Source organism: Mustela lutreola, chromosome 6 (assembly GCF_030435805.1).
Source record: "Mustela lutreola isolate mMusLut2 chromosome 6, mMusLut2.pri, whole genome shotgun sequence".
Taxonomy (NCBI): Eukaryota; Metazoa; Chordata; class Mammalia; order Carnivora; family Mustelidae; genus Mustela; species Mustela lutreola.
Window position 1 is genome coordinate 44,406,138 of NC_081295.1, and position 27,255 is coordinate 44,433,392.

Consider the following 27,255-nt stretch of genomic DNA (forward strand, 5'->3'; position numbering starts at 1 on the left):
TTTTAAGGCTATGACAATTTATTTAAACAAGCAAATATGCTTCACTTCCTCCTTTGTCCTAGAATTACCTTTAATTGTTAAGTTCATCATCCCTCAAAATGACGAGTATCAAAATTGACTATTTTCAGGAGAACAAGTTCATGAGAACAGCAATCTTGCTAAGCAACCACGAAATGTGAGATAAACGACTAAGACTTTAGGAGCAGTGTTCTCAGAGGCTGTAATGATCTAATTCAAGATTTATGTATAAACAAATCACAATTTTCATCCCCAAATCTTCCTTTCATCCAGTCATTCATCATTAACTAAACTCATCTGCTTAGCAAGAGGCACATAGTGTTTTGCAGGACCTCACTGGCTGGAACAAAATGACAGGGGCAAAAGCAAAGGCTGCAGCATTACTGGGAAGCCAGGCATGGTGGCCGAACCTTTTCGGGCCCAGCAGGGCACACTAATTGACAGTCACACCGCAAGTCTGCAGGGGACCAGTGGGTGCTAGAAGAGGCAGGTGGCACTTAAGATGGTGTAGAGGCAAATCAGGAAGAAACGGGGGTGGGGGGGTGGGGGATGACTTTAGCATTTGAATGGAGGGAGTGGATTCCTTTGATTGGTTATGTACTGTTTTGGTCACACTTCATTCAGAGCTGAGTTTTTCAAAATGTGGGGCAGCAACAACAATATGAGGAAATTAATTTAATGGGTGGTAACCGACACCGTAAAAAAAATGAACTAGTACGGAACCAGGGGGCACTCTAGGTTCTTTGTGAAAGTTCAGTGTGTGTGTGTGTGTATGTGTGTGTGACTCTGCGTGTGTCTGCATGTGAGAGACTGTGTGTGTGACTCTATATGTGGTGTGACTGTGTGAGACTTGTGTGTCTGTGTGTGTGACTGTGTGTTTGTGAATGTGTGTGCCTGACTCTGGCTGTGTGTGTTTGTGTGTGTGACTGAAAGGCTCTGTGTGTGTGACTATATTGTGTGTGACTGTACGTGACTGTGTGTGTGACTGTGTGTGTGTGCTGGGTCTTCATTGACCACGCCTTTCCTACTCTGAATCAAAGTCAATACAGCCTGAAGCCCCTGCGTCCCAGGACGAAGGGCCTGGAGGCAGACTTCTTGCTCCCACTGTGTGCCCCTGGAAAAGCTAAAGGCTCCAGGGAAGGGTTTGTCACAGGTCTCAGCCACACAGCTGGGACAAAGCTGGAATAAGGGCAGCTCAGGGATGAGGCCCTGTCCTGCGACGTCTCTCCTCCAGCCATCCATTCCAGACGGGAAGTCATCGTGACCTTTTCTCATGGGGTTGTTTCCATCCTCATTCTGCAGAGCAGGAAAGCAGGCAGAGACAGGAGCCCACCGCCAGGCACGGCATGGCCAGTCCGACAGCTGAGTCTCCCTCCATCTCGCCCCATGTCGCCCCATGACTTGCCCCCTGAGGCGCCCCCCCACCTGGCGCTCAGCCCCTCCAGTCGTCCTAGAGTTACTTAGGCGGCTCTCAGACCTCTGACTGTGATAGCACGCCTGCTAAGAAGTTCCCGTCACTGTCGGTGCCTGTCGCTGTCCTGCCACATGTACCTAACGCCCGGGGTGGGGGGGCACAGGCGCTGTCCTTGTCGCTCCACAGACAGCTTTGTCCACAAGACAGTGCAAATTTCCTGTGAGGAACGTTAAGGGCCTAACCTACTGGAGTCTAGTGGGTTAAAAGTTGTTAACCCCCTACATGGATTTCACAACCTCTCAGACGCGTCATCCAGTGTGAAATTATTCTGTAGCCTGTGTCTCCCAAGAGGCAAAACACTTACAAGCAGCATGAGGAAGGAGTCAAATACGGGAACACCGGCCTTCTTTAGTAAGGGAAGGCCAGGCTCACCCTGTGAAGTTCACCAGCCTCCCGGTCTGGGGTCTGTCTGCACTTGCGGGCAGCCTCCCCAGCGTTGCTCCAGGACACAGCTCTCTACAGTTTATAAAGTGTTCTTCCACACCTCATGCCATCTTCACAACATGGGGCCCGTGGAGCGTTTTCATCCCATTCTGAAGCGAAGCTAACGGGCTCAGGGAGGGGGAGGGACCTGCTCATGGTCTCAGACATGAATCAGGAAGGAAGACTTTGGACCCAATATTGTTTCTTTCTTTTCTTTTTACAATCTGTGTCTCTCTTTCTGATTGCAATAGCAACATGTGTTCATTATTTGAAAATATTCAGAAGTGCTAAGAAGAAAGTGAAAATTGCCTGTGTGGTTTTCTTTGTGATAACACCTTTTAACATTTTAAAAAAGGTTTTTAAATTTTACTTATTTACTTGAGAGTGAGAGCGAGAGTAAGCATGAGTTGGGGGAGGGAAAGGCAGGCTCCACACCGAGCAGGGAGTCCGATGTGGGACTTGATCCCAGGACCCCAGGATCATGACCTAAGCCGAAGGCAGGTCAGCTGACTGAGCCACCCAGGTACCCCTCTTTTAACATTTTTGGGTATTTTTTTTCTCTTTAGGGTATTTTTTATTTTTGTTTTTACAAATATAGGATCACCTTAGGTAACCCATATAGAGGTGGGCAAAGCAGCAACCTCTTCAAAGACAGAGGTGTTCTCCACCAAAGCCTGCCTTCCCACTGCTGATAAAAGTCAGTTACCAAGAGGCCCTCCTCCTCCTCTTCTTTTCCTTAAAAGTCCCTTCAGAGCTCCATGCAGTAGTGGTAGGGGACAGGAGGCAGCAAGGTAGGAAAAACTCACCAAGCCAGACTCAAACGTTTTGGTACATTATGGGTTCAACATAGAAGGGAAAAAAAGAGGATTTCTAGCTTAAACTGCCTAACATCAAGGAAAGAGAGAGAAGGAGGGAGAGAGGGAGGGAGGGAGAGAAGGAGAGGGAGGGAGGAGCGGGCATGACTTCAGGAGCACTGGGGCCTAGGGCTTCCAGGACATTCCTAGTGGTCCTGGTATGAAGAAGGGTTAGGACTTGAGCCCAGAGTTCCAGCTCCTGCTACCTGTGAACCTACAAATCAAGTCAGTCACTCTGATCTGTGGAGGCCTTATTTATATTTTTTTCCTAAAATTTTTTTTAAGATTTTATTTATTTGGGCGCCTGGGTGGCTCAGTGGGTTGAGCGACTGCCTTCGGCTCAGGTCATGATCCCGGACTTCTGGGTTCGAGTCCCGCATCGGGCTCCCAGCTCCTTGGGGAGCCTGCTTCTCCCTGTGACCTTCTTCTCTCTGATGCTCTCTCTCACTCATTCTCTCTCAAATAAATAAATAAAAATCTTCCAAAAAAAAAAGATTTTATTTATTTATTTGGAAATACAAGTGAGAGAGAGGGGGAAGCAGGCCCCTCCCTGAGCAGGGCAACCCAGGCGGGGCTCGATCCCAGGACCCTGCGATCACGACCTGAGCCGAAGGCAGAGGTTTAACCCACTGAGCCACCCAGGTGCCCCATACTTAATTTTTTTTTTTATACGGCATGTTGCTTTTTGATATAAACTTTTGCCTCAGGCTCAGTAATCTTCTTATTTTATAGTGTATTTTACACATGTATTTATAATATACATAAATAAGTGGAATTGACATAATCATGAAACCTATAAATTAATATTAAAGACATTAATAATTAATATTAAATTAAAGACATTAATGTCTCTGAATAAGATTTACACATTACTATGTACATATATTACATATATATCACATTTTACAAAATATATGTAATATATATTGTGCATTAAATAGGAGTAAAAATAATAACAGTTACAAAAGCAAAGAGATAAAAGTTAGTTGTCTAGACACCCTGGCCAGTATAAACCTTTTGAAACAATTACCTGTATAAAGAAATGTGTTGGAGTGTCCTCCTACCACGATGTCCACGCCCTTCACTTTCTGAGCAATGAGTTTATCCATTTCAAAACCAGAGTGTCCCAGTGCAATAATTTTGTTCACATTTAGAGTTTTTAGCTTATCGACTTCAGGCTGCAATGCAGCGATTTCATCTTCAAATACTAAATTCCTTCCTAAGGAACAAAATAAGCAAAATGGACATTTATTAATAATTTTTATTATATTATTACACATACTAACACACAGAGTAAAAATACTTATTTTCTACTAAAGCTCTTACATTACTAAAACCAAAACATATTTATAAATTAAATATAAAATCCCTAGATAGCCAATAAAAATTCACACCAGTTTCCTTAGTACCCTCACTTGACATTGCCTTAAGTTAAAGTTGTGAATGATACTATGTTGCTCTAATGTAATCTCATGCTATGAGGAGGCTTCAGCCTGGAAACCTATCCATTCTTTAAAAAAGTGTGTTTAATACCAGATGTCTCTTAGTCATAAGATTTTCTGACCAAGATGTGGCTTGTACACATCTTGACTTCATCCAGTTCACTGGGCGTGGCTCAGAACGGCATTTATATCCAGCAAGCAAATTCATTCACAAAAGACAAAGGTTTTTCATTATTGAAAATATTCCTAAGAATTGTGTCACAGGCCCTAATAACAACTCTGGAAGATTAGTTCCAGCCTTCGCTGACTGGAGGCTACTTTAAAAATGTCCACAGATCCCCAAAGGAAAGTACTTTGTAAGAAAACACTCATTTTTAAGCCTTAGTTTTGGTGTTTTTGTTAAAGTGATCTCTTCTAACTTACGTTACTTGACTCTGTGTTGTAAATTAAAATACAAAGATTCTTTCTGCTAAAAAAGTGTTCTTCTATTCGGACTTTCATTATGCCAAGGCAGAAAGTGCCTGAGCACATGAATGCATAGTACGATATGTAAGTCAAGTCATTATAGTACTTGTACACCTTACGCCTAGTGTGGTTGTATCTCAATAAAACCGAGGGGGGTGGAAATCCAGATGAGTCCATCGAAGGCTTTGTTTGCCAGTTCAGGATAATCAGTCTTCCAACTTAAACTCTGTTGGCTACGAGTCCCTGAGTGTCAATGCCAACACACCCGCTGATACTGTGCCTTGTTCATCAGGTAAGGCCGACACGAGCACGCCCTTGAGCTCTGCATTAGAGAAGGTCTCAGCCAGACACTGCTGGCATGGGGAGTGTGCATCTTCTTCCCTGCTTACTCCCACTTGTAGTGGTAGCAGAAGACCACACCCCGGGGACAAGGCTGGCGGACCCCTGGCCCAGTGCCACGCTGGGCTGGCCATGCTGTCCCCGGCTCACAGGCGACATTGTGTGCCATGAAAACATTAAGAATGATCCACTTCTTGCTGACCACTCCAGAAAGTCCGGCGCTCCCTGCTCCCCCACAGAGAGAAGATACATGTTATCTTCTCCCTGAGCCTCCTTTTAAGTTGACAAGTTGCGCTCATCCCCTGCCCCACTTGCTGTTCCCCCTACTGCCTAGCACTTACCACCTTCTGATGCCCCAAATATTCTACTCATTAATTTGCCCACTAAACCTGTGAACTGCAGTAGGCAGGGTTTTTTTTACTTATTTTACTTATTTGGGGGGGGGGGGGCTGCAGCATCTCTGGTGCCTAGAACAGTTGCCTACACATAAGTACCCAGAGGAGAGAAGGAATGAATGAATGGATATTGAGGCATCAGACAATGCTACCATCCTCTGGCAAGAAGGAAAACGTTCAGGGAGATGCCTCGGAGGACAAAAAAATCTATCCTCCTAACACGCTAGGAGCCTCTGGCAGATCAGTCATCACACAGACAGGAAAGGATGGGATCTACTGCAGGATATCTTGAAGGGTTGCAGGAATTTCTAGCTAAGATAAATGAACTGTGCTATCTTGCCTGTGGCACCCGGGCCACCAGGACTGGAGCGACGGGGCTGGATCGGGGCCCAGGGAGCTGCAGGAAGAATGCATGTGCTGGGCCTGTGGTCTTGGTAGAAGCAAGTATCCCCAGAAACACTGCTCTGCCCCTCCCCAGCACCGGCATCTGTCCCTACACCATCCAGCCTTCCTTTCCTGGGAGCTGCGGGGAGGGCATTACCCCTTCAGATACGTAAGCCCAGTCTTTAAGGGCTAATCTGGGCTGCTCTCAGAGTCCTAGCAAAAAGGGGCTGATTTCTGGAGCCCTCGTGTGTGTTCACCCATAACCTCTCCTTTCTTACTGGTGACTATTCCAGAAGGGATCCCGCTTTTTTCCCCATCATGCCCGAACTGCTTGGTCGGATTCAGGAGGCCCTGCAATCTACTCCTCACCCAGCCTTCTGCCTTCTCTGCTTGGAACCTCTGTTCCAACAAACTGAACTATCTGCTCTTTTGTGATCGTGGCCCCCATGCCTCCCTGCTCTCATGTGTTCATTCCAGCACCACTTATGGAGAGCTTCCCATTTGCTGGGCTTGGCACAGAGCCCAGAGCCGGGAAGGAGACAGATAATCAGGTCCCTGCCCTCATAGGGCGTACCTCCCAGCATGTGACTCTGACCTCACTGCTGGAATGCCCTTTGCCCCAGGATGTTCTGTGAGCCCTTGAGGGGGCCAGGGAGGGTCTTCAAGTCTCCAGGAGCTCCAAACTGGCCTCCACTCCTTTCACTTACCCCCTGTTCCTAAAAGATGTTCCCCCACTCCCTGACTTTGTGACTCTCTTATGGCTTTTAATTACATTTGATCTTAAATGAATAAAAAAAAAAAGTGGGTAGAGATTATCAAGACACATACTTATTCAATTATTCAACAAGTCCACATCTTTATCTAATGCTCCTCCACTGGCGTCTAGATTAAGTTATGAATGTTCACTGAGAGGAGCCCTAGACCTTATCCTCTGGCTGCAGAGGCCAGTGCAGGAAGCCGACAGGAAGGGACAAGTGTAATATGTTGGAGGGATTTTCTGTAGGAGCTGGGGACACAGGGCAGGAGCATTCAGGGGGAGCAGGGCCAAGCACAATAGCAACCAGGCCGTGTTGTCCCAGCCCTCCTGGCAATTAGCTTGTTAGCCGTTAGGTGGCCCAGGTCACTCGGGCAGAAAAGCCCCAAGAGGTGCTCCCCACCCTTAACCCCAGGGGAGAGCAGGGGCTGCTGCACGCAGTAGGAGGGAGAGGACCACGGCCTGAGATTGTAGCTGGGGCAGCAGATGGGACCACACACTTCTTAGAAGCACTCCACTGTGACCTCAACAACAGCTATAAATATATATATACACACACTATATGAAATATCGCATATATAAGATATTTATATTAGGATATATATACCATCGGGCCTTTTAAGGATATGTATTCTTCAGAAAGCCAGATATAATAAAGCCATTAGAAAGAAGAGATAAATCATGAAAAGGGACAAAGGACAGTTAACGAAACATATTAATGATCATATTCAACAAGGAAATACAAGGTAAGTTGAGATAAAACCCTAGCTCTGGGCTCTCTGACCCCACAGGAAAAAGGGCCGTGAGTTATGTTTCATTCTCCAGCAAATGACTGTGTAATGTTAACACTGGGTGTGAACAGCTTTCTTGCCCAATTTTGAATGCACTGCATTAAACAAAGATACTTCAGCAACGTTCGCTGAAGGAAAAGCAATGTCTTTAAGAAGTGATTTAGAATAATGTGGAGGCCACCAGACTGCTTTCATCAATGTTGTCCTAAGGACACTGCTCACCCAAGAGCCCGTGTTATTCCTGCTTTTACCCATGGCCCATAGAAATCATTCCAAGCTATGATTTAATACATCTAGTTGCCACCAGTGAGTGCTATAAAAGTAGAAAATACCTGGATTGGAGAGAACAGGGGTTTCTTTTGAAGTATATCCAACAATCCCCACGACTTCATCACCAACGGGAAGAATTTTATATGGCGAATATAGTCCTGATATTTGAGATGCTAGCGGCCCCTTTGCTTTAATATTTGCACTCAGAATTGGAAATTTGGCTTCTTTGAGGAGTGGATCAATCAGTCCTTCTACACCGTTATCAAATTCATGATTTCCCAGTGCCTAGTAGAAAGGGAAAAGAGAACAAGAATTAGGTACACTGGAATTTCTAACAAAAACATACTGTAAAGAAGAGGGCATCAGCTCAGTGGCTCCCCAACCTGATGGGGCTCTAGGAGCTGACCACATGACCTCTGTCATCCTCATGCCCAGAGATTTTACTCAGGGCCCCTGCGGTTGGACCCGTGGACACACAGAGCATCAGGTGCCCTTGGGAATTGCTTCCCAGGTCCCGCACCACCTACCGAAGGTGGTGTCGATGCCTGGAGGGGTCGCCTAGAAAGCTGGCTACACATCCACCGTCCTGCCATCCCCAGGTCTGGGGAAAGTTTGAGAATCTCATTTCCTAAGCTCTGCCCAGCATTTCCACGTTCTGTTTTCTCTCATGAACCCACATTTCAATCTGCGCACCCAACCCTTCCGACGGCCCATCTGCTGGGAGAACCATTAACATCAATAGGAGTTTAGCAAAAGGCGACTGGAAACGTACTGTCGCTAGACCAGAGCCTCTCCTCGTCCGGTCCCTGCCTCTCCTTGGTCATTCCTCCCTTAGGCTCCCACAACTCTTTCTTCCCAAGGACTCTGTGGTCCTCTAATTCTTTGTGGAAAATGAAGATCCCCAAAGGCCCACAGGAGATGGCTTTCTCCACATTATAGAGGGAGGCACGGGTCTCCTTCTTCGGGCAGCTCTGGGCTGCCCTGGGTTTCAGCAATTCCACATCCTAGGAAGATCAGGATGGTAGAGTGCTGTGGGCCTGCTCTGAGCACAGGGCTTGGTGGGGGGTCGGCACGATTTAAAAGTGCCCTTGCTTCTCACTTTCTTTGCTCTCTCCCAGTCCACCTGCTCCACGAGGGGCTCCTGGGTCCAAAACACTGCTTTGACATCTGGCAGATTCCCCCAGAGTAATACTCAAAAAAACACAGCATTCCGGCCACCTCCCCTGAAAAACCTCCATCCCTTTCTCTCTTGGCCTCCTAGCATCAGATTATCTTCCCCAGGTACCTGCTTACCTGCTCTGGCAGGCTGTTCGCTAACTTAGTGCTAAAACCAGTGGGCCTCAAACTTACTAAAAATCACACCTGATTCTGTTTTCACATCTGGGAGCAGACCTGGAAGTGCTGGCTGGTGACCCGTCTACTGAGATTAGGGCCCTCCTGGATTCTCTCATGGGCCCCACTCCCTTCCGAGCACGTTCCACACCCTGCACGGGCAGCCTGTTTGCGGAGGCCTCGCCAGACTGTGTGCTCCCTGAGCTCCCGGGTCCCACTACCTCCACCCTGCTGAGGGCTACGGCTCCTCCCCCACCAAGCAGGCACCCCACGGGCATCTGTGCCCCAAAGAATAGTGCGTCTCATGTCCTCATGCGTATCTTTATACACACAAAGCAACACCATGTCTTCACCTTCACACACTTGTCTCCCTGATTAAACACAGAATCTGTGAATTCTTCCCCCACCCTCTGAGTATCCCCTCATTTTTACTTCTTCCTCTGAACTAGTGACTTCTGTCTTAAAGGCCCACCTAAGTCTTAAAGGGTCTCCTGGTCTTTCCATCTTCTCTTTAGAACATCTTGCTTTCTTCCTGTGGCGAAATCGGTCTCCCTTATGAGATCAGAAGGAACTACCTTGCTGAACCGTGGAGTCTTGAAAAGTGCATATTTCTCTCATTCTTCAGGGACGATTATCCAATGAGCCAGCCACCTTGCTGTTTTTCGCAGCATTATGCTGCTGGCACTCTGCAACCCCTGGAGTTACCTATTTAATTTCCTAGCGACTTGTTTGGCATCCCTTCCCCTGGCTTGAGCTAACACCCTGAAAGTGCTGACAGGGGTTCTCTTTTCCTGTCTCAGTGGGGAGAGGAGCCCTGTTCTGGGTGCTCACAACCGAGCAGAGATCGGCTGAATGACCCCCTTCACATCCACATCTCCCACTCGGAAGTGAACATCTGCAGTCCTGACTTTCCTCCTGACCAATGGTCATGTGGATGCTTCCCTACAAGGATTCTACAAGCAACCACATCTACCATGCTTGAAGCCTCTTCCTCCAGGATCCGCCATTTTGGCCCAAGGTGGCACCGTCTACCAAGTCAAGGAAGCCAGATACTCCAGAGCAGCTGAATGCCCACTCACTAGCTCTCCCTCACCCCCCACCAGCATTCCACCTTTGCCTAAATGTGTTGTTTCATCCACCCCCTGCATGCATTCCTCTCCCGTTCCCTCCTGGACCGCTGCCACAGCCTCCTCACTGGCATTCAGCTAGCGTCATTCCCTTCTCTAAACATTCAACATAGTGCTGCCAGAAAAATCTTCCTAAAATGCAAAGTTTATCTGGCCAATCTCTACCGTAAGGTCCTATAGCAACTCTCCACCGCTCGTGGGATAAAATTCAACATCCTGAGCTTCTTGAGCCATAAGGCTCTTGGAGATCTGGTCTTGCCTTCCTCTCCAGCCTTATTTCTGACTAAAGTCTGACTTTAGTCTGCTAAGGTATAAGACAACCAGGCAGGGCTGTCTCCACCAATCATGAGCTCAACCAGACCACACTTACAAACCACAGCTTCCTCGGGAAGGGCAGTGAATAAAACAAAGGTTGTAATAAAAATGAAACAGCATTTACTAAGCACTTCCCACATGCCAGCATCATGCAAAGTGGTTTTGTTAAGAAAAACTGGTTTTAGAGAGGGAGACAAACCATAAGAGACTTAATCTCGGGAAACAAACCGAGCGTTGCTAGAGGGGAGGGGGGTGAGAGGGGTGGGTTGGCTGGGTGATGGACATTGGGGAGGGTACGTACTATGGTGAGTGTCGTGAATTGTGTACCGACCTGTACCCCTGGGGCAAATAATACATTATATATTAATTAAAAAAAAAGAGAGAGAGAACCTGGTTTTGTGCTGTGAGATTGGCATTATTACTGTTATCATTTTAGAGATGAGAACAGATCTAGAGATATTGAATGAATTGTTCAAGGTCACACAATTAGTAAGTGGTAAAGGGGGGATCAGAACCACTTTCTGTTTGACTCCAACCTTCCTAAAACCCAAGTACCCACAGTTTTTATGCTCTCCCTCATCTTTGTGCCTTTGTATGTAACAGGCTAATGATGATTGGCTGATTGAAATACAGATGAATAAAACTGAGGAGAATAGAATAGGATTATTCCTTTTTTATACCATGACTTTACTTTCTATTCAATCAATGGCATTAGTTCCTGAAGTCTGATGATCTTTCCAGAAGAGATACTTCCCAAGAACCCTTCATTGAGTTCCCTGAGTTAGACATACTTCATCTGCTCTGATGGTCCTCTCTGCAGCCCCGCACCTGCCCACCCAGTCCCTCTGGCGCCCACCAAGCCCCTGGAACAGAACAACGGTGCACCGCTGAATGAGCAGAACAGTCTCTGACAGAGCCCACCTTTCCTACAAAAATTCCTTTGCCAGAAAATGCCTTTTTAGGCATTTAGTAACCCTATTCAGTCACTGGTTCCAGACTTATGACAATCTTTGCATATTCACTATTAACACTAAAATTCACCAAATGCACTGTTCTGTAACTTAAGGCAGCCGAGTGTAGCAAAATGATCTTCTTCAGTATCTCCAACATCAAAAATCACAGCAATTTAGTGTGAGCCTCTGGTCTAGCCACGGTGCCTCACCTGCACTGCTTTCTTAGTGCAGAAGCCTCGAGCACTATTTAAAAAGACAAAAAGAAAAGAAAAAAAAACCTGCTGCTCTTCCATGAAAAAAACTTTCCTCACTTTCCATCTAGCTCAGCCCAACATGCTCAACCACCTAAATTGCTGAATCGTTGCTGCCCTTTATAGCTAAACACAAATGTAAGGACAGAAGGAGATCCAATTCTTCGGTGGTTCTTATTAAATAAATGCTTGTTAAATCAACTCTGAGGAATAGAGTCTGATTTGTTTAACACCTTTCTGCAAGTGCCTGTTAATATTTATATTTGATGTGGATAATTTGTCAAACTCTAGCGGTTGCTTTGGAGAAATGCTCTGTTGACTAAAGATAAAGCCCAGAGGTTTCCCAGTTCATGTGAAGCTGCCATGGAAGAATGAAGATATTCCAAGACTTCTGGCTCCAAATTTCTTGTTGGATTATTAACAACACCCTGCAGTGAGGAGTGAAGGAAAGCTTGTGTCTACATAAGGAAATTAATTTTTCATGCTTGCCCTAAGGTAATAATTTTGTGCGGCATCTATTTATTGAGTTTTCTTTTTTTTTTTTTTAAGATTTTATTTATTTATTTGACACAGAGAGAGAGATCACAAGTAGGTGGAAAGGCAGTCAGAGAACAAGGAGGAAGCAGGCTCCCCGCTGAGCAGAGAGCCTGATGCAGGGCTCGATCCCAGAACCCTGAGACCATGACCTGAGCCGAAGGCAGAGACTTAATGCACTGAGCCACCCAGGTGCCCCAATTTATTGAGTTTTAACAACAATAAAAATATACCTTCAGTGACTAACAAATGTTAGAGGCATGCTTTCAAAAAAAGAGGGGAACATCCTTTCTGACTCATCTCTCTGTACCATGTTGCACATCTAGTGTGGCTGGAATCTGCTACTAAATTCAGCAGCCACACTGATAGGCTGCTGACTGACCACACTGTCCTCTGGGCCTGTGGGCCAACCCTCACATCTTTTCGTTCCCAAGGCTCTTCCTAGGAGGAGCTGCTATAGATTCATTTCCTCCTTCCACCTGTAAACAAATGTGTCCGTTGGTCTTGAGGCACTGGTGCTGAACAAGTGGACATGCAGAAGAAATAATAAGAACATGCCTCAGGCTGAGAGTGGGAGAGAAGAAGCCTTCCGATGTCAGAGTGGGTCCGCCTGAGCCGTGAATCTGGGATCGTGGCATGGTCTGCAGACCCAAAAGTCAGTGGCCGTCTGACAGCCTTCTGTAAATGTCTTTCATTATCCCGTAATGTTTTGCTTTTATGGAGAAATCTTCCCTTTCTGATCTCTCCAGTTATAGCTGAGTGATCAAAGCAGTAGACAATACATACTATTAAATAATATGTATTAACCAACCCCCATCATTCGTTTAAAATATCTCTGACACAGGAACAACATTTGGTAAATATTTGCTGAGTATATCAACAAGTAAATAAAGAATTGATGGGTGGGGAGGAAAGAGCCAGAGAATTAATTCCCAAGGCCTCTCGCCCCGGGCTGGTTGCCACCACATCACCTAGAACTGTCCTAGCCTCTTTGTGTCTCTGCATGTCGCAATAGAAAAAGATGTTACAAGATAAAGGTGTGCCGACCTCTAGCACCAAACTGGTGCAGGCCTCTGTTTTGAAAGCCTCTCACGAATGTTCACAGCAGCCACAGTAATAGTGTGAGCAGGAAACTTGGCCATAAAAGGCAAGGAAGCTGCAAATCCCTGAGACCTGAGAAAGCCTCATGGGCTGAGAACCTATCTGGTGTCGCCTCACACAGAGCCTGCCTGCTCAACTGGGCTTCCTGTCCCAAAATAAATAAAGCTGTGGAGAGGCCAGAGTGGCCCAGCTTTGCTGACCTCCTGGTGCAGCATCCTGGGGCAGACTCTACCTGCCGCAGAATGTTTATCCAAATGTTTCCAGAAAATTTAGATTTTTTTTCCCTGAGATTTGGATTGACCCCTCCCCCTCTTCATCCCAGGCCTGCCCGGCTTGAAGCCAGATACTGACAATGTGTCCGCTGGGATGGGGCCCCTGGGGCAGATGCCCAGACCCCTCTGGTCTCTTGTTGCCTGGGGGTGGTTTGGGATCCCTCCCTTTGGCTCCCCAGTCCTCCCTATCTGCTGACCACTGGGGAGGCACCCGCCCAGACCAACGGCCAGCAGACAAGGACACTTAGCTCTAGTAAGCTTGTGAATGAGACACCTGTGAGGATGCATGCGGTCCCAGGTGTTGGAAAAGAGCTTCTACAACGCCCAAGAAACACCCGGAGAAACAGCAAACAACCTGGGCAGCCCTCCCTTGGCCCCCTGGGCCCCCCATCATGGCCAACCAGCCATGGAGTTGCTGCTTGCTCCTTCACCACCCCCCTGCCTTCTCCACCACACTCCCATTGGCCCCTCAGCTTCCTCCCACTGCTTCCTCACTTCTCGCCCAGACCTTTCTGGAGTCCTCCAGTCAGTCTCCTGGTCCCCAGGCTCACAAACCTCCTGCCCATTCCCCACAGGCCACCAGAATGCACTTCCAAAACTATGCCCTCGACTGCTTCTAGCTCCTGCACCGAGTTCCTCCGAGGTCTCCTGCTTCCCACTGAAATCACAGTTCTGGCTCTCCAGACACCACAGCAGCCCCTCTGTGACCTCCCTAAGCTGGTTCACTTCTCCTGCCAAACTTCAGGGGCCCTCAGTTCCAGGGACACCAAAAGGCCCATGTGGTGAAGAGTTTTGGACGCAGTCCCACGGGACCCCCCTGAAAAGCTCCTTGCCTGACCTCCACTGTAGACACTGGGTATCAGCCCCACTGGAATCACATGTCTCTGACATCACTTGGCCTTGCTGTGGCTGTTGGCTCACATGTCTGTCTCCCAGAGGCAGGAGGGGCAGCGACTTCCGCTGTGTCCTTGCTGACACCAACCAACACCCATCACCAGGGCCCAGAAACTGTTTACTGAAGGATAAAACCACCACTCCAACCGGCTCCTTATAGGTAGGCTCCACCAGACTCTGATTTGGTATGCAGGACATTAAAACTTTCCAAAGGTGGCAGGATTAAAAAAAACCTTGGTAAACAGTTGAGCAATATCTTGTGAAACGAAAGAAACCAAGCTGTTCGGAAGCAGGTGAAAAGGTTAGCCAACTGCCTCACAGATCCTACCAGTCCCTCTCTAACAATCGGTCTGTTCCTCTTCTTCCCATGTCACAAATATCATACTGGCCTTTGTAAATTGTGAGTGAGACAGATTTTTAGAAAAAGTTTGTTGAACTGTTTTGTGTGTCGAGAACATTATTTAGATGTCGTGATGGCAGTTAGAGAGAAAACGGTATTTTTTAGTCTTTTCTCATTGGAAAACTGCTAAGGAGACCAACTATTTGGTCTATCCAAGGACATCCATAACTGAATTAGAACGGGAACATTTCAGAGCCTCAGCTTTGTTCACGAAGACTAAAAATTACCAGAGAAATTGACATAAGGAGATTCCAAGAAGGAGTTTTTTTAAATACAAAAAATATGACAAAAAGAGGGGTTGATTGTTAAGACTCTCATGCTACATGGCCAGGCGCTGTTCACGTATTGACTCATTTAATCGTCACAATTCTATTAGGTAGGTGCTACTATTTGTCCTTTTCAGAGATGGGAAACTGAGGCACAGGGCTCCAGCAATTAGCAAGGGCCAGAGCAGAGGCCTGAACAAGAGTAGGGAGGCTTAAGCATCCAGGGCCTTAACCACTCTGTCATTGTGCCCATAACGGAAATACCTGGAAGGGATGGATATCACTTGACTAGTTTCCTACAGGGTTGTAGAGTGCCAAGTAACAAGGGCTCAGTCCTTGTCCTCAGGAAGCTGTCAGGGCAGACGAGGGCAGGGCAAGACATGGGCACATTCATCCATGCATGCATATGTAAACCACATGAGGACCAGAGTGAGGGACGTGTGAGACAGCCCACCAAAGACGCAGGCACACACTGCCCAATAAGGACCATAAGGGTTCACAGTGTGGTCCTCCCCTCCTTGACGCCAGTCAGGAGAGGCTCACAAGCAGATGACATCAACTGTATCAACAGATGAGGCAATGAAAACACAAGGGTTGAGGCACTCAGATGTTCCAAGTGAAGACAAGAAGCTTAAGCATGAATATACCAGAAAAAGGAAAGAAATAATTGATTTAAGATATGCAGGAAAATGATTTGTTCTAATCTGCAGAAATCAATTGCAGTGTTGAAAAGCCATTTGTTGGAAATCCGCGGCATAGGTATTTAGCGAGTCACCGGCACAGTGGCTCATCCCACTGAGGCCTGGGGCTTGCAGCACACTCCACGGTGGGAGGGTTATAGGGAGAGCCCGACCGCATCCACAATGGGGCTCAGTTGCCAGTCATTCAGGGACACTCAACAACCACTTTAAGAAGGGGTGCTTACAAATTAGGTTTGGTTGAGAGGACCCATTTCTGGAGTTGTGGACCATTTATGGGGTGGGTTTTGTTCCCTCTGACCCCATAGTTGTGGGGCATGGCAGGAGAATGTGGCCTGGCAGGAGAATGTGGCCTCTGACTAAACGACAAAAAAGATCCGGGGCTCAAGACAGCTCACGTGCACTTCAGTGTTTGTTGAAAGAATGAATGAACACACACACACACAAAAGAATGAATGAACAAATACTGAACAGATAGCATTTCACATTTTCCCTGTCAGATGGAAAAAGTTACAAACTCTCTGTGCAAAATACATATAACAATATTACATGTAGAATCACGGGCTTTTCTAACTGGGCTCCATGCAGGTTGAACTGTATCTCTGAGGGGCTAGAGAGCTACAGCCAATGTGTGGTTTATGTATGGAATCAATTATTCAAGGAAGGGAAAAGAAGTGTCAAGAGAATTTTCAAATTCTAGGTATGTGGTTGAAGGAAACCGACACGGAAGGAGTTCATGCAGGATTCAGATGTATTTGTGGGTCACCTGCAGAGAGCTGCTGGCTCAATGTGTGATTTGTTTTGTTTTGTTTTGTTGTTTTTTGTTTTTTTTTTTTTCCCCTCCAATTTTTAGTTAAGGAAATGCAAATGCTAGCACAAGGACAGGATGAGCTAAGAAGCCTCCTTTGCTTCCTCCCCTGGTGCTTGGGGTTGGCCTTACGCAGCCCAGCTCTGGTGTGGAACTCACTCAGGAAGAGAGGAAGTAGAAAGGCCATAACCACAGCCACAGGATGGGGTGGGGGCCATTGACATCACTGAGGCTTAGGGATCCACAACTACCCAGACCGTCAAAACTTCTGACGTCTAATTGTTTTTGCTGACTTTCCTTGCCCTGAAAAAAAAAAAATACCACTGCCTTCAATATACCTCTTTTAAGCTTCACCAAACTAACATTGCTAAATTGTCTTCCTCAAATCTGGGCTTGTTATTGAAGATAAAGTAATTCTGAGAGTTTCTTTGATGTGAGAGACTTTGAAAGTCTCTGAATGGATGGTGACTTCTCTTGGCTCAGGATTAATTTTCTGGGGTAAAAAGGAAACATCCCCACTATGCATTTGGGCAACATTTATGGGCTTGACGTTGTGTCTTCTGCAGACCAGATCTTTGGTTCTTGAATTCCCACAATCAGGTGTTAGAATTTCAGTCATTTATGCTTTGCTTATCCCCAACCTTCACAGGTCTTGCCCAGACTATGTGGTCAAGAAGGGCTCAACAGGGGTGCCTGGGTGGCTCAGAGGATTAACCCTTTGCCTTTGACTCAGGTCATGATCTCAGGGTCCTGGGATCGAGCCCCAAATTGGGTTCTCTGCTTGGCCGGGAGCCTGCTTCCCCTTCTTTCTCAGCCTGCCTCTACACCTACTTGTGATCTCTCTTCTGTATCAAATAAATAAACAAAATCTTTAAAAAAAAAAAGATATGGGTATATTTTGCATTATGGAGACATGGCTGTGGGGACTTGAGTTCATGTACTATATCCCTTGGTAAAAAATGCTTTAAAGAAATGGTTTTTTGGGGTGCCTGGGTGGCTCAGTGGGTTAAAGCCTCTGCCTTTGGCTCAGGTCATGATCTCAGGGTCCTGGGATTGAGCCCAGCATCGGGCTCTCTGCTCAGCAGGGAGCCTGCTTCCCATCTACCCATCCCCTTGCCCCTCTGCCCACTTGTGATCTCTGTCAAATAAATAAAATCTTAAAAAAATATATTAAAAAAAGTGCTCAACCAGGCACTGCCTTCTATCCACCAGATAGCAGGTTTCTCCCTCACAGGTCAGATTCACTTGGCCCAGCACTTAGCAGGGAGCCTGGCATGTGTAGTGCTTAGTGAATCTTTGTGGACTGAATGATTAAATGGGCCATAAAGACAACAGGCTTGAAACTGGGCTCATCCTCCTACCATTCCTTAGGCCATCATCTTCTATTACAAGTACAGTAAGGCTCCATCCACATCCTGGGAACCTCTTTATCTGGAAACAGGGAAGGTACCCAGAAAAAGACCCAAGGAAATCTCTCTGCAAGAATTCGCTGTCATGACAGTAACTGTGAGGGAGACATAAGAGAGTTGTCAAGCAAACTTAGACTTGGGTGTAAAATTAAGTTCTGGGGCAAACCAAGTCATCCTGGCAGATTTGAAGGAAGACAGAGGGCAGGGCAAAGCCTGAGCAGCTGGGTGACACGCAACACGCCACCCCGTCCCGATCCCCCATCCTACAGATGAGGAATCCCCTCCCCAAACTCACATAGCTATCGAGCAGGAGGAGGCAAGCAGGAAAACCCGGGAGTTGTGGTGTCCTGGTCGAATCTCTTTCCACTGCCCCTGTCTGCCACAGGTCCACAGGGTCCAGTCCTGTCTAGTAATTTCAGAGGAGCCTTCAGACTGCATTTCTGTGCTGCGAATAGCAGGTTTCAGCCGTCGGGGGTAAGGGTAAGTAGAAGACTCCGTGCTCCTGGGTGGTAGTAGCAAACCCTGTTGACTCTCCCGGTGTACCTGGCTTGAACCCTCTTAATCATCTTTTGATTGCACCCTCTCCTGAGTCATCCCTGTCACCAGGTGAGCAGGGCCAGCACTTCCTAACGCTTTACTGTGAGCTGGCCCTGTGCCAAGCATTTCCCAGGAACTATGGTGTCCTTTTGGCCCCACAACAACCTCTGTGGTGAAGGCCGTCATCATACCCAGTTTATACCTGAAGACATGGAGCCCACGTGGAGATTAAATAACCTGCTCTCGGTCCACGGATTTTAAGTGAAAGGGAGGGGACTTGATACCAGGCAGTCACTCCAGAGGTCATCCTTTTGGCCCCAGGCTCCACTGCTGACCCGATGAAACTGTCCCATGGACTCAGCCTTTCTTTCCCTATCACCATAGGTCAGGGACCATCTCACCCTAGATGCTGCCAGCCTCTTCACCATCCTCTTCTCGGGGGTCTTTTGCCTCTCACCCATTTCTGCTCATCCTCCCAAACTGTGATTTTCTTATGTCACTGAGAGGTTTTTTTTTTTTTTCTCACACCAACCAATTCTCCAGATCTCTGGGGTTACCAACTGGCTGTTCCACAATGACCCCCTCCACAGGTTTGATCATTTGCTAGAATGACTCGCAGAACTCAGGAAAGTGCCTTAGTTACTATTACTGGTATATTATAAAGGCTAAGACTCAGGGACAGCCAAGCAGCAGACCTGCGTAGGGCAAGGTATGCAGGGGGCTGAGGGGTGGGTGAGCTCCCGTGCCCTCTCTGGGCACACCGCCCTGCCAGTACCTCAGTGTGTTCACCAAACCAGAAGCCATCTGAACCCCATCATTCAGGTTTTTATTTTTAATCACGTACACATAGTTGATTAAATCGTGGGCAATTGCCGATTAATTCAATCTCCAACCACTCTCCCCTCCCAGGAGGTTGAGGGGAGGCAGAAGGTTCCAATCCTCTAGCTGTGGATTGGATTTTATGACTCCAGTCCTCCTTCTGAGGCTATCTAGTGGTCCTCAGCCATCAGTCATCTCATTAGCATACAAAAGACTCTGACCACTCAGGAAATTCCATGGGTTTGGGGAGCTGCGTGCCAGGAACTGGGAATAAAGACGAAATACCTATTTTTTATTTATTTATTTTTTTATTATACCACCCAGAGGAGCCTTCAGACTGCATTTCTGTGCTGCGAATAGCAGGTTTCAGCCGTCGGGGGTAAGGGTAAGTAGAAGACTCCATGCTCCTGGGTGGTAGTGGCAAACCCTGCCCTCTACTCAGAAACCTCTAGTGCCTCTCCACACCCTGACCTGTGACAACAGAGGAGAGCCCAGACTTTTCAGGATGGCCTTTCAGCCATAAACAACCTCATCTCCCATGGTTCCTGTCACCTCAGCTCTGGTCCAGGCTGGTCCAAAACCTTGCAGATTCCTGCCTCTGTACCTCTGCCCCATCCTCCTGCCCCTTCTCTCAATCAAAATATTCCACTGACCTGAAATTGGATCAAAACATTTCTTAGGATGATTTGTTTAGAAATGTGTGGAACCCCAGAGATGAGCTGGTTCGAAACTCTTATTGCATAGGTGAGGAACTGGTGATCCAGAGAGGGGAATGGCATAGCCCCAGATTACAGATTTATTATCTCTCAAAACGCAGAGAGAACAGTACTGATCTCTGAATTTCTGGTGATGAGTACTGAGGGTGATAAGCTTCAAATAAGAAACACTTATGTAAACTATCAAAAGCACACATCACAAGGCAAAAGAAAAAAACAAAACAAAACAAAACAAAAGCAAATTTGATTATACCAAATGAAGGATTTCTATTCAGTGAAAGACACTGTGGATTGAGTTCATAGACATACACAATCAGAAAATATTCACAATGTCTAAAAATTGCTCACAGATCAATATCTAGAACTCCTGAAAATCACAAAAACTAGAGTAAACCTAATTATTTATTTTTGAAAGATTTATATATTTATTTTGGAGTGAGAGTGCACACGCATGTGTAAGTGGGAGAGGGGCAGAAGGGAAGGGGACACTCTACTGAGTGGGGAGCCCTAGCTGGGGCTCTATCTCCTAATCAGGAGATCACGGCCTGAGCCAAAACCGAGAGTCTGGGTGTTAACTGACTGAGCCACCCAGGCATCCCTCTTTTATTTATTTAGAGAGTGAGAGCAGGCATGTGGGTGGGAGAGGGGCAGAGGGTGAGAGAATCTCCAGCAGACTCCCTGTTGAGCACAGAGCTGGTTAGGGGGGGCTTCTGTCCCAGGACCCTGAGATCACGATCTGAGCAGAAACCAAGAGTTGGACACTTAAGTGACTGAGCCACCCAGGTACCCCAAACCTACTTTTTAAAAAAGAGCAAAGGATGTGAACACGCAATTAGGGAAAAGGAAACTCAAAAAGTAAATATGCCCAAGTCCCCAGTTATTAGAAAAACACAAGATCAAATAATGAGATGACATTTCTTCTGGAAAGTGGGATAATGCTGCAGGATAGGGGAGAGAATCAGGGGCTCCACATCCGTGTGGGTGTGGAGACTGGGGAGAACAGAGCACTCCAGTCACTCAGGCAGTCCTTGTTCAAAGTAGGGATATGCATCCCTGTGGCCAGCAATTCCGCCCTTGGCTATAGATCCCAAAAGAAACCGTCCCAGGAAGGAACTGCAGGAAGCTATTCAGAGAAGCTTGTCCTAAACCATTACTGGAGGAGAGGACAGTAAAATCTGTGGAGGTCTTTGGGCAGCACTATGCAGGGTATAAACACGGAGCCGACAATAAGAATCAAGGGCGCCTGGGTGGCACAGTTAGTTAAGTGACTGCCTTCAGCTCAGGTCATGATCCTGGAGTCCCGGGATCGAGTCCTGCATCGGGCTCCCAGCTCCAGGGTGAGTCTGCTTCTCCCTCTGACCTTCTCCCCTCTCATGCTCTCTCTCACTCTCTCTCTCAAATAAATAAATAAAATCTTAAAAAAAAAAAAAACAGAATCAAACCTATAAATACAGAGAGTAAGCTAATGGTTGCCAGAGGGACAGGGTGTGGAATTGGGCAAAACGGGTGAAGGGGAGGGGAAATACAGGCCTCCAGTTGCTTTATGAAGAAGCTGTGGGAATAAAAACATGAGTACAGTCAGTGTTACTCGTACAGTCAGTGTTACTCTACGTGTTGTTTGGCTGTACAGTGACACACTGTAGCTACACTTGTGGCGCACACAGCAGAACACAGAATCTTGTCCAATCACATTGTTGCACACCTGAAACTAATGTAACATTTTTGTTAACTAGGTTCAAAAAAAAAAAAACAAAACCCACAACAACAATCAGCTGAGGACAAAAGAAACAGAATGATCTGGGCAATAGAAGGAGTTACATAATTTAAGAACATAAGACCCTTCACTGTGATAAAAGTTCTGCAAGGACAAGCGGTTGCTCACACAGCAGGTGGGGACTGTTGAGTAAAGGCAATTTGATTAGCAGTCCCCTGGGTGAGTTATGGCAGTCACAGTCCCCACCATCCCCCGGAGGCTCAGGCACCAAGGAATAGTTTCCTGGAACTGAGGCTGTGGTCTTACGGACAGCAAGCGGGCTTAGGGGACCAGGGCCCGCTACAGAGGAGGTGGCCCTACTCCCGGAGGCTGTCTTCCTCCCAGCGCATCTCCATGGTGGGAATCCTACCTCCTGAGACAAATCTCTCGGACTGTGTGCTCTCAAGGGTTTTCAGAAATCCACTCCACGAAAAAACACTAAGAATAGTTTACACAATGGGGCTTAGAAATGATGTTGGGGGGTCCGGGGGGCTGGGGTAGATAGAGTATGGCAGGCAGTCGGAATCAGATAAACTGACTGTAAAACCCAAACGCTTCCTTCCTTACACCTTCTTCTTATTCCTCCCCCCATCCCCATGCCAGGGCACCCAGAACTAACCTTTCCTGGGCACGTCCTATGACCCAGCAGGGTGCTAGGGATTTTTATTTTTTATTTTATTTTCAGCGTAACAGTATCCATTGTTTTTGCACCACACCCAGTGCTCCATGCAATCCGTGCCCTCCCTAATACCTACCGCCTGGTACCCCAACCTCCCCCACCCCCGGCCCCTTCAAACCCCTCAGATTGTTTTTCAGAGTCTATAGTCTCTCATGATTCACCAATTTCCCTTAACGCCCTTCTCCTCTCCATCTCCCCATGTCCTCCATGCTATTTGTTATGCTCCACAAATAAGTGAAACCATATGATAATTGACTCTCTCTGCTTGACTTATTTCACTCAGCATAATCTCTTCCAGTCCCGTCCATGTTGCCACAAAAGTTGGGTATTCGTCCTTTCTGATGGAGGCATAATACTCCATAGTGTATATGGACCACATCTTCCTTATCCATTCGTCCGTTGAAGGGCATCTTGGTTCTTTCCACAGTTTGGCGACCGTGGCCATTGCTGCTATATACATTGGGGTACAGATGGCCCTTCTTTTCACGACATCTGTATCTTTGGGGTAAATACCCAGGAGTGCAATTGCAGGGTCATAGGGAAGTTCTATTTTTAATTTCTTAAGGAATCTCCACACTGTTCTCCAAAGAGGCTGCACCAACTTGCATTCCCACCAACAGTGGAAGAGGGTTCCCCTTTCTCCACATCCCCTCCAACACATGTTGTTTCCTGTCTTGCTAATTTTGGCGCTAGGGATTTTTACATTTGTTATGCACTGCTCACAAAAATCCTACACAGCGAGGGTAGGGGTTATCCCTCTCCTTTCCCAGTTAGGGAACAGGAAGCTTGGAGAAACCCAGAAACCCAGGAACCCAGCCCAGCTCACACTGTGAGTGCCGTGCTCCTCATGCCTCGGGGGACACTCATCCTTCAACCCAGACAGTTCCACCAACAAGCGGCTTCTGAAGATCTCCCTCCAGAATTTCCTGCCTGGCAGCTGGGTCTAGGGGAACTCCGGGCTGGCCCGGGGGCTCCAGAGGCATCAAAACCACTCCAGCAACGCTCACTGGGACACACAGGTCTAGAAAGTCTATATACCACCTCTGAGGCTAGAAAGTCTACACCACCTCTGAGGTTCCTGCTCCAGGGACCTCCAGGGATGAAACTAGATTAGAGTAGCTTCTCTTTGCGCTCTATACTACCTTGAGTCCTTAGATGTGGCTCCTCTAACCAAGCCCAGTTTCTAGAGAACTGGTGAGGCCCCTCGACAACTGTTTTCCACCCAAACCAGACTCACCAGCTTCCTGGAATTGAAGATGTGGTGAGTGAGTGGGTGGAGTGGGCCAACACTTAGAGCAGAACAGCAATAAACTCCCTGAGAGGAGTATAACATAAGCAAAATGACAATGAAAAATCTCCGTAAAACAAGAATACGGCAGAGCTTCATCACACGCTAAAGCATAACAGGAGTACATTCTACGCAGGTCAAATCATGTTTGTCAAACCCCAGAAAGGCACAGATGCTGAGATACTATCAGGAACGTGGCCATCAGACTCCCCCTCTTTACCTCCTGTCAACATTATATTGCAATCTATTTTTTCCTCAGGTCCCAGCCCAATTATCTTGAGTGAAACTTGAAAGAAAATTATTCCATCCAACAAAAAGCATTCTAAATACTTCCCACTGATGCGCTGTAACTTGCAGCAAATTGTTTCAGCCTCACCCAGAGTCCTATCACAAACATCTGATTGGATGATTACCATCATGGGCTCAATCTGATTTAAAAAGGAAAACATGAGGACTAGGGAAAATGAGGAATTCTCTCTCTCTCTTTTTTTTTCATCAAAAGGAGTTAACATAGCTGTGGAGAAAAGGGTATCACAAAGAGAAATTTTAAGAGTGGTAATTTATATGTGAAATCAAAACAAACTCACATGATGTTTATTTTACCCTTCTGGGAGGAAATGGAGATGTAAACTAGTAACAATTCAATTCAGTAAATATTTGTTCTGACATTACTCCACACAAAGCATCAGGCAAGTTAGACTATGGAGATAGCAATGATAAGAGACGGTACAGGGCTCTTGAGACCCCCCCCCCCCACTCTTCTGTGGAGTCCAGACAGATGCTGATGAGCCCCCCTCCACCCCTGCAGCCATGGACTCAGAGGTGTAGGGATCTGCTTGAATCCCTGTGCTTTCAGTGTCTCTGATAACCCACAAACTACTATCAGAATGGAGAGGAACTCCCTCTGCCCATCTCTCATCTCTCCAGGATGAGTCTTTTTGTTGGTGGAAAAAAACCAAACAGCTCTATCTTATCATCCTTTCCTGTCCCCCTTTCTCCAGGCTTGCAGGGAAAAAAAATAACCTCTGTACTGTTTTCATACCAAGTGTATTCCGAACCCTCTGTATCTCAGCCTGGACCACACCTCTCCTTCCCTTCCTTCTGGACCCTTGTCCCCTGTTTCTCCACAGAAGCCCTTTACTCTAGGATTTTACGCTGGGTTAAACTTGGGTGGTGGTTTGATGAGAAAAACAAACCATATATATGCTTTGGTCATATTTATTAGTGCATACCCCCCTCTCTGCTAATTTTCTAGAGCAAATAAGGCATTGCCTTTCCCAGAGCATTTGGGAGCTTGGACTTAAACTCCCACATGTATTTCAAGGGCTTCATCCCTTCAGTTAGACTCTCTAAATCCGTGCTGCCAAATTGATTTTATAAAAATCCTTTGAAATCCTAGTGTTTCTGCATTTTCATTCTCTTCGGATGTTTCTTTTCTTCTTTTTTAAAAACCTGTAGAGTAGACTCTGGTAATGATAACTAACATTTACCGAAGCCATGCTATGCACCAGGAAACCCCCTGAGGTAGATACGTTATCCCCATTTTGTAGAGGCTGGCACTGAGGCACAGAGAGACTAAATAACTCGCGCACAGAAGAGAGCGGAGCCAGGACTCTACCCCAAGCTTGGGAGCGTAATCAGGCTCAAGTTCCTACATCTAAGGAATCTGGAATCCTTTCTTTTCTTTCTTTTTCTTTTTCTTTCTTTCTTTCTTTTTTTTCTTTTTTTGGCGGGGATGCAGAAAGTTGACTTTGTTAAAGTACAGAGACGGACCCGTGGGAAGATCCGTCCTTACCGTATCTCTCTTTGGGATCTGGTGACCAGCACACTCTACTCAACCTCTTTGACCCTGCGTTTTCCCTCCACTAAACCCGAAATAAAGCATTCTGCTTCGGTCCCTGGTCCTGGGTCATTGCCAACGCTCCCACGTACGCCCGCTGACGCCCTCGGAGGTAGGGATGAGTCCGTCTCCTCCAAACGAATCCTCCGAGGGACTTCTCTGTCTGCATCTACCTGGCACGCCGGCCAGCGTCCCGCTTTCTTCCCGCATCGCCCTGAACCCCGTCCCAGGCGGGCCACCCGGTGCCACACGGTCGGCTGCTCCTCCGCGCCGGTTTCCCTCTCCGTTTGGGACTCCTATCCCCGGGCTCGACAGCCGCCCCGGCCAGCCGTCCTCTTACCATGGCATCGTAGCGCAGGGCGTTCATGAAGTGCGCCACCTCGGCGCCCTTGTACACGGTGAACCAGATGGTGCCCTGGTACTGGTCGCCGGCGTCGAGCAGCAGCACGTGCGGCTCCGTGCGGCGGATCTGCTGCACCTTGGTGAAGAGCCTCGCCACGCCGCCCACGCAGCGGCTCGCGTTGACGCACTTGCTCGAGTCCTCGCTGGTCTGCTCCAGCCGGCTGTGCACGTCGTTGGTGTGCAGGATGGTGAGCTCCCAGGCGCCGGCCGCCGGCCACAGCAGCGCGCCCAGCGCGAGGAGCCGCAGCGCTGGGGCTCGTGCGGCTCCGGGACCCATGGCTGCGGCGTGAGAAGGGCGAGCGTGCAGGCGGGCCGGGCGAGCGGCGGCGAGTGGCTGCGGGCGCGGCGGGCGCGGGAGCTAGGCGCCCGGGCGGTCGGGGCGGGGCGCGCCGGGGGCCGGCCTCTTTCAGGCGGGAGGCCGGCCCCACAGCCGGGCGCACGCCCGCGCGGTCACCCGATCCGACCCTGGCACCGGGGGCGGCCCCGGGCGCGCCGGGGCTGGCGGCTGGCCCCCGCTGGCGGCAGCAACAGTGGAGAGGTTGTTCCCGGCGGGGAGCGGGCACTGGCCACGGTGCCGGGGAGCCCGCCACCCCACAGCTGGAGGGCTTGCGCTTTCCCGGGGGCGCGGGAGGTGCCGGAGGGGCCACCCCGCGTCTTGGCGCGAGTTTTTCCCGAGAGGAATGCACGGTTTGTGTTGGGCTTGGGGTGACGCGAGCTCGTTCCCTTGAAAGAGCGAAAGCTGGAGAAGAGGGGAAGGAAAAGATGGAAGAGGCGAGGGGGAGAGAGAGAGGAGTGCAGAGAGGCAGGAGAGAGGAGTGCTTTGCTTTTTTGGGCCGTGGAAGCCAAACACGGACTGTGAGACGTGGCTGACCGCTGTCTTTCCAGTTGGAGAACGCACCGAGTCCACGTTGTTTAGACGTCGAACCTTGGAATTTAAGAACACTGCAATCCAGTCCCGCGTTTGTTCGCAATGAAAGTCTCAGCGATGAACCGGCGCTGGGACGGGGACAGCTCTTGGAAGCTAAAACGGACCATGGGAGTAAAAGCAGCAGCTATGTGGATGTGATGCTGCCTTCTGTCGCTTTTTTAAGGCATTTCCCCCCCCCCCCCCCCTGTCCTTGCGCCCTCTTTAGTATTTTAAGGATGTGAAGTGTGTATGTGTGTGTACACTAAGGCAAAGCTTTGGGCAAGGAAAGCAATAATAGGAATGCAGTCAATAAAACATCATTATATAGAATTTAAAATTGCAGAA

At 47.8% G+C, this 27,255-nt stretch overlaps 1 protein-coding gene across 1 annotated transcript in view; it reads right to left on the minus strand.

Moving 5' to 3' along the window:
* Positions 1–26,349, minus strand: part of NT5E (5'-nucleotidase ecto) — a 47,002-nt gene extending 20,653 nt beyond the window's left edge. The window contains exons 1-3 of the mRNA XM_059177156.1: positions 25,942–26,349; positions 7,672–7,894; positions 3,800–3,988 (exon numbers count right to left, since the gene is read on the minus strand). Of these exons, the coding sequence (XP_059033139.1) occupies positions 3,800–3,988; positions 7,672–7,894; positions 25,942–26,280 (751 nt within the window). The 5' untranslated portion in view covers positions 26,281–26,349. The remainder of the gene's footprint in view (positions 1–3,799; positions 3,989–7,671; positions 7,895–25,941) is intronic.
* Positions 26,350–27,255: the final 906 nt, after the last annotated feature.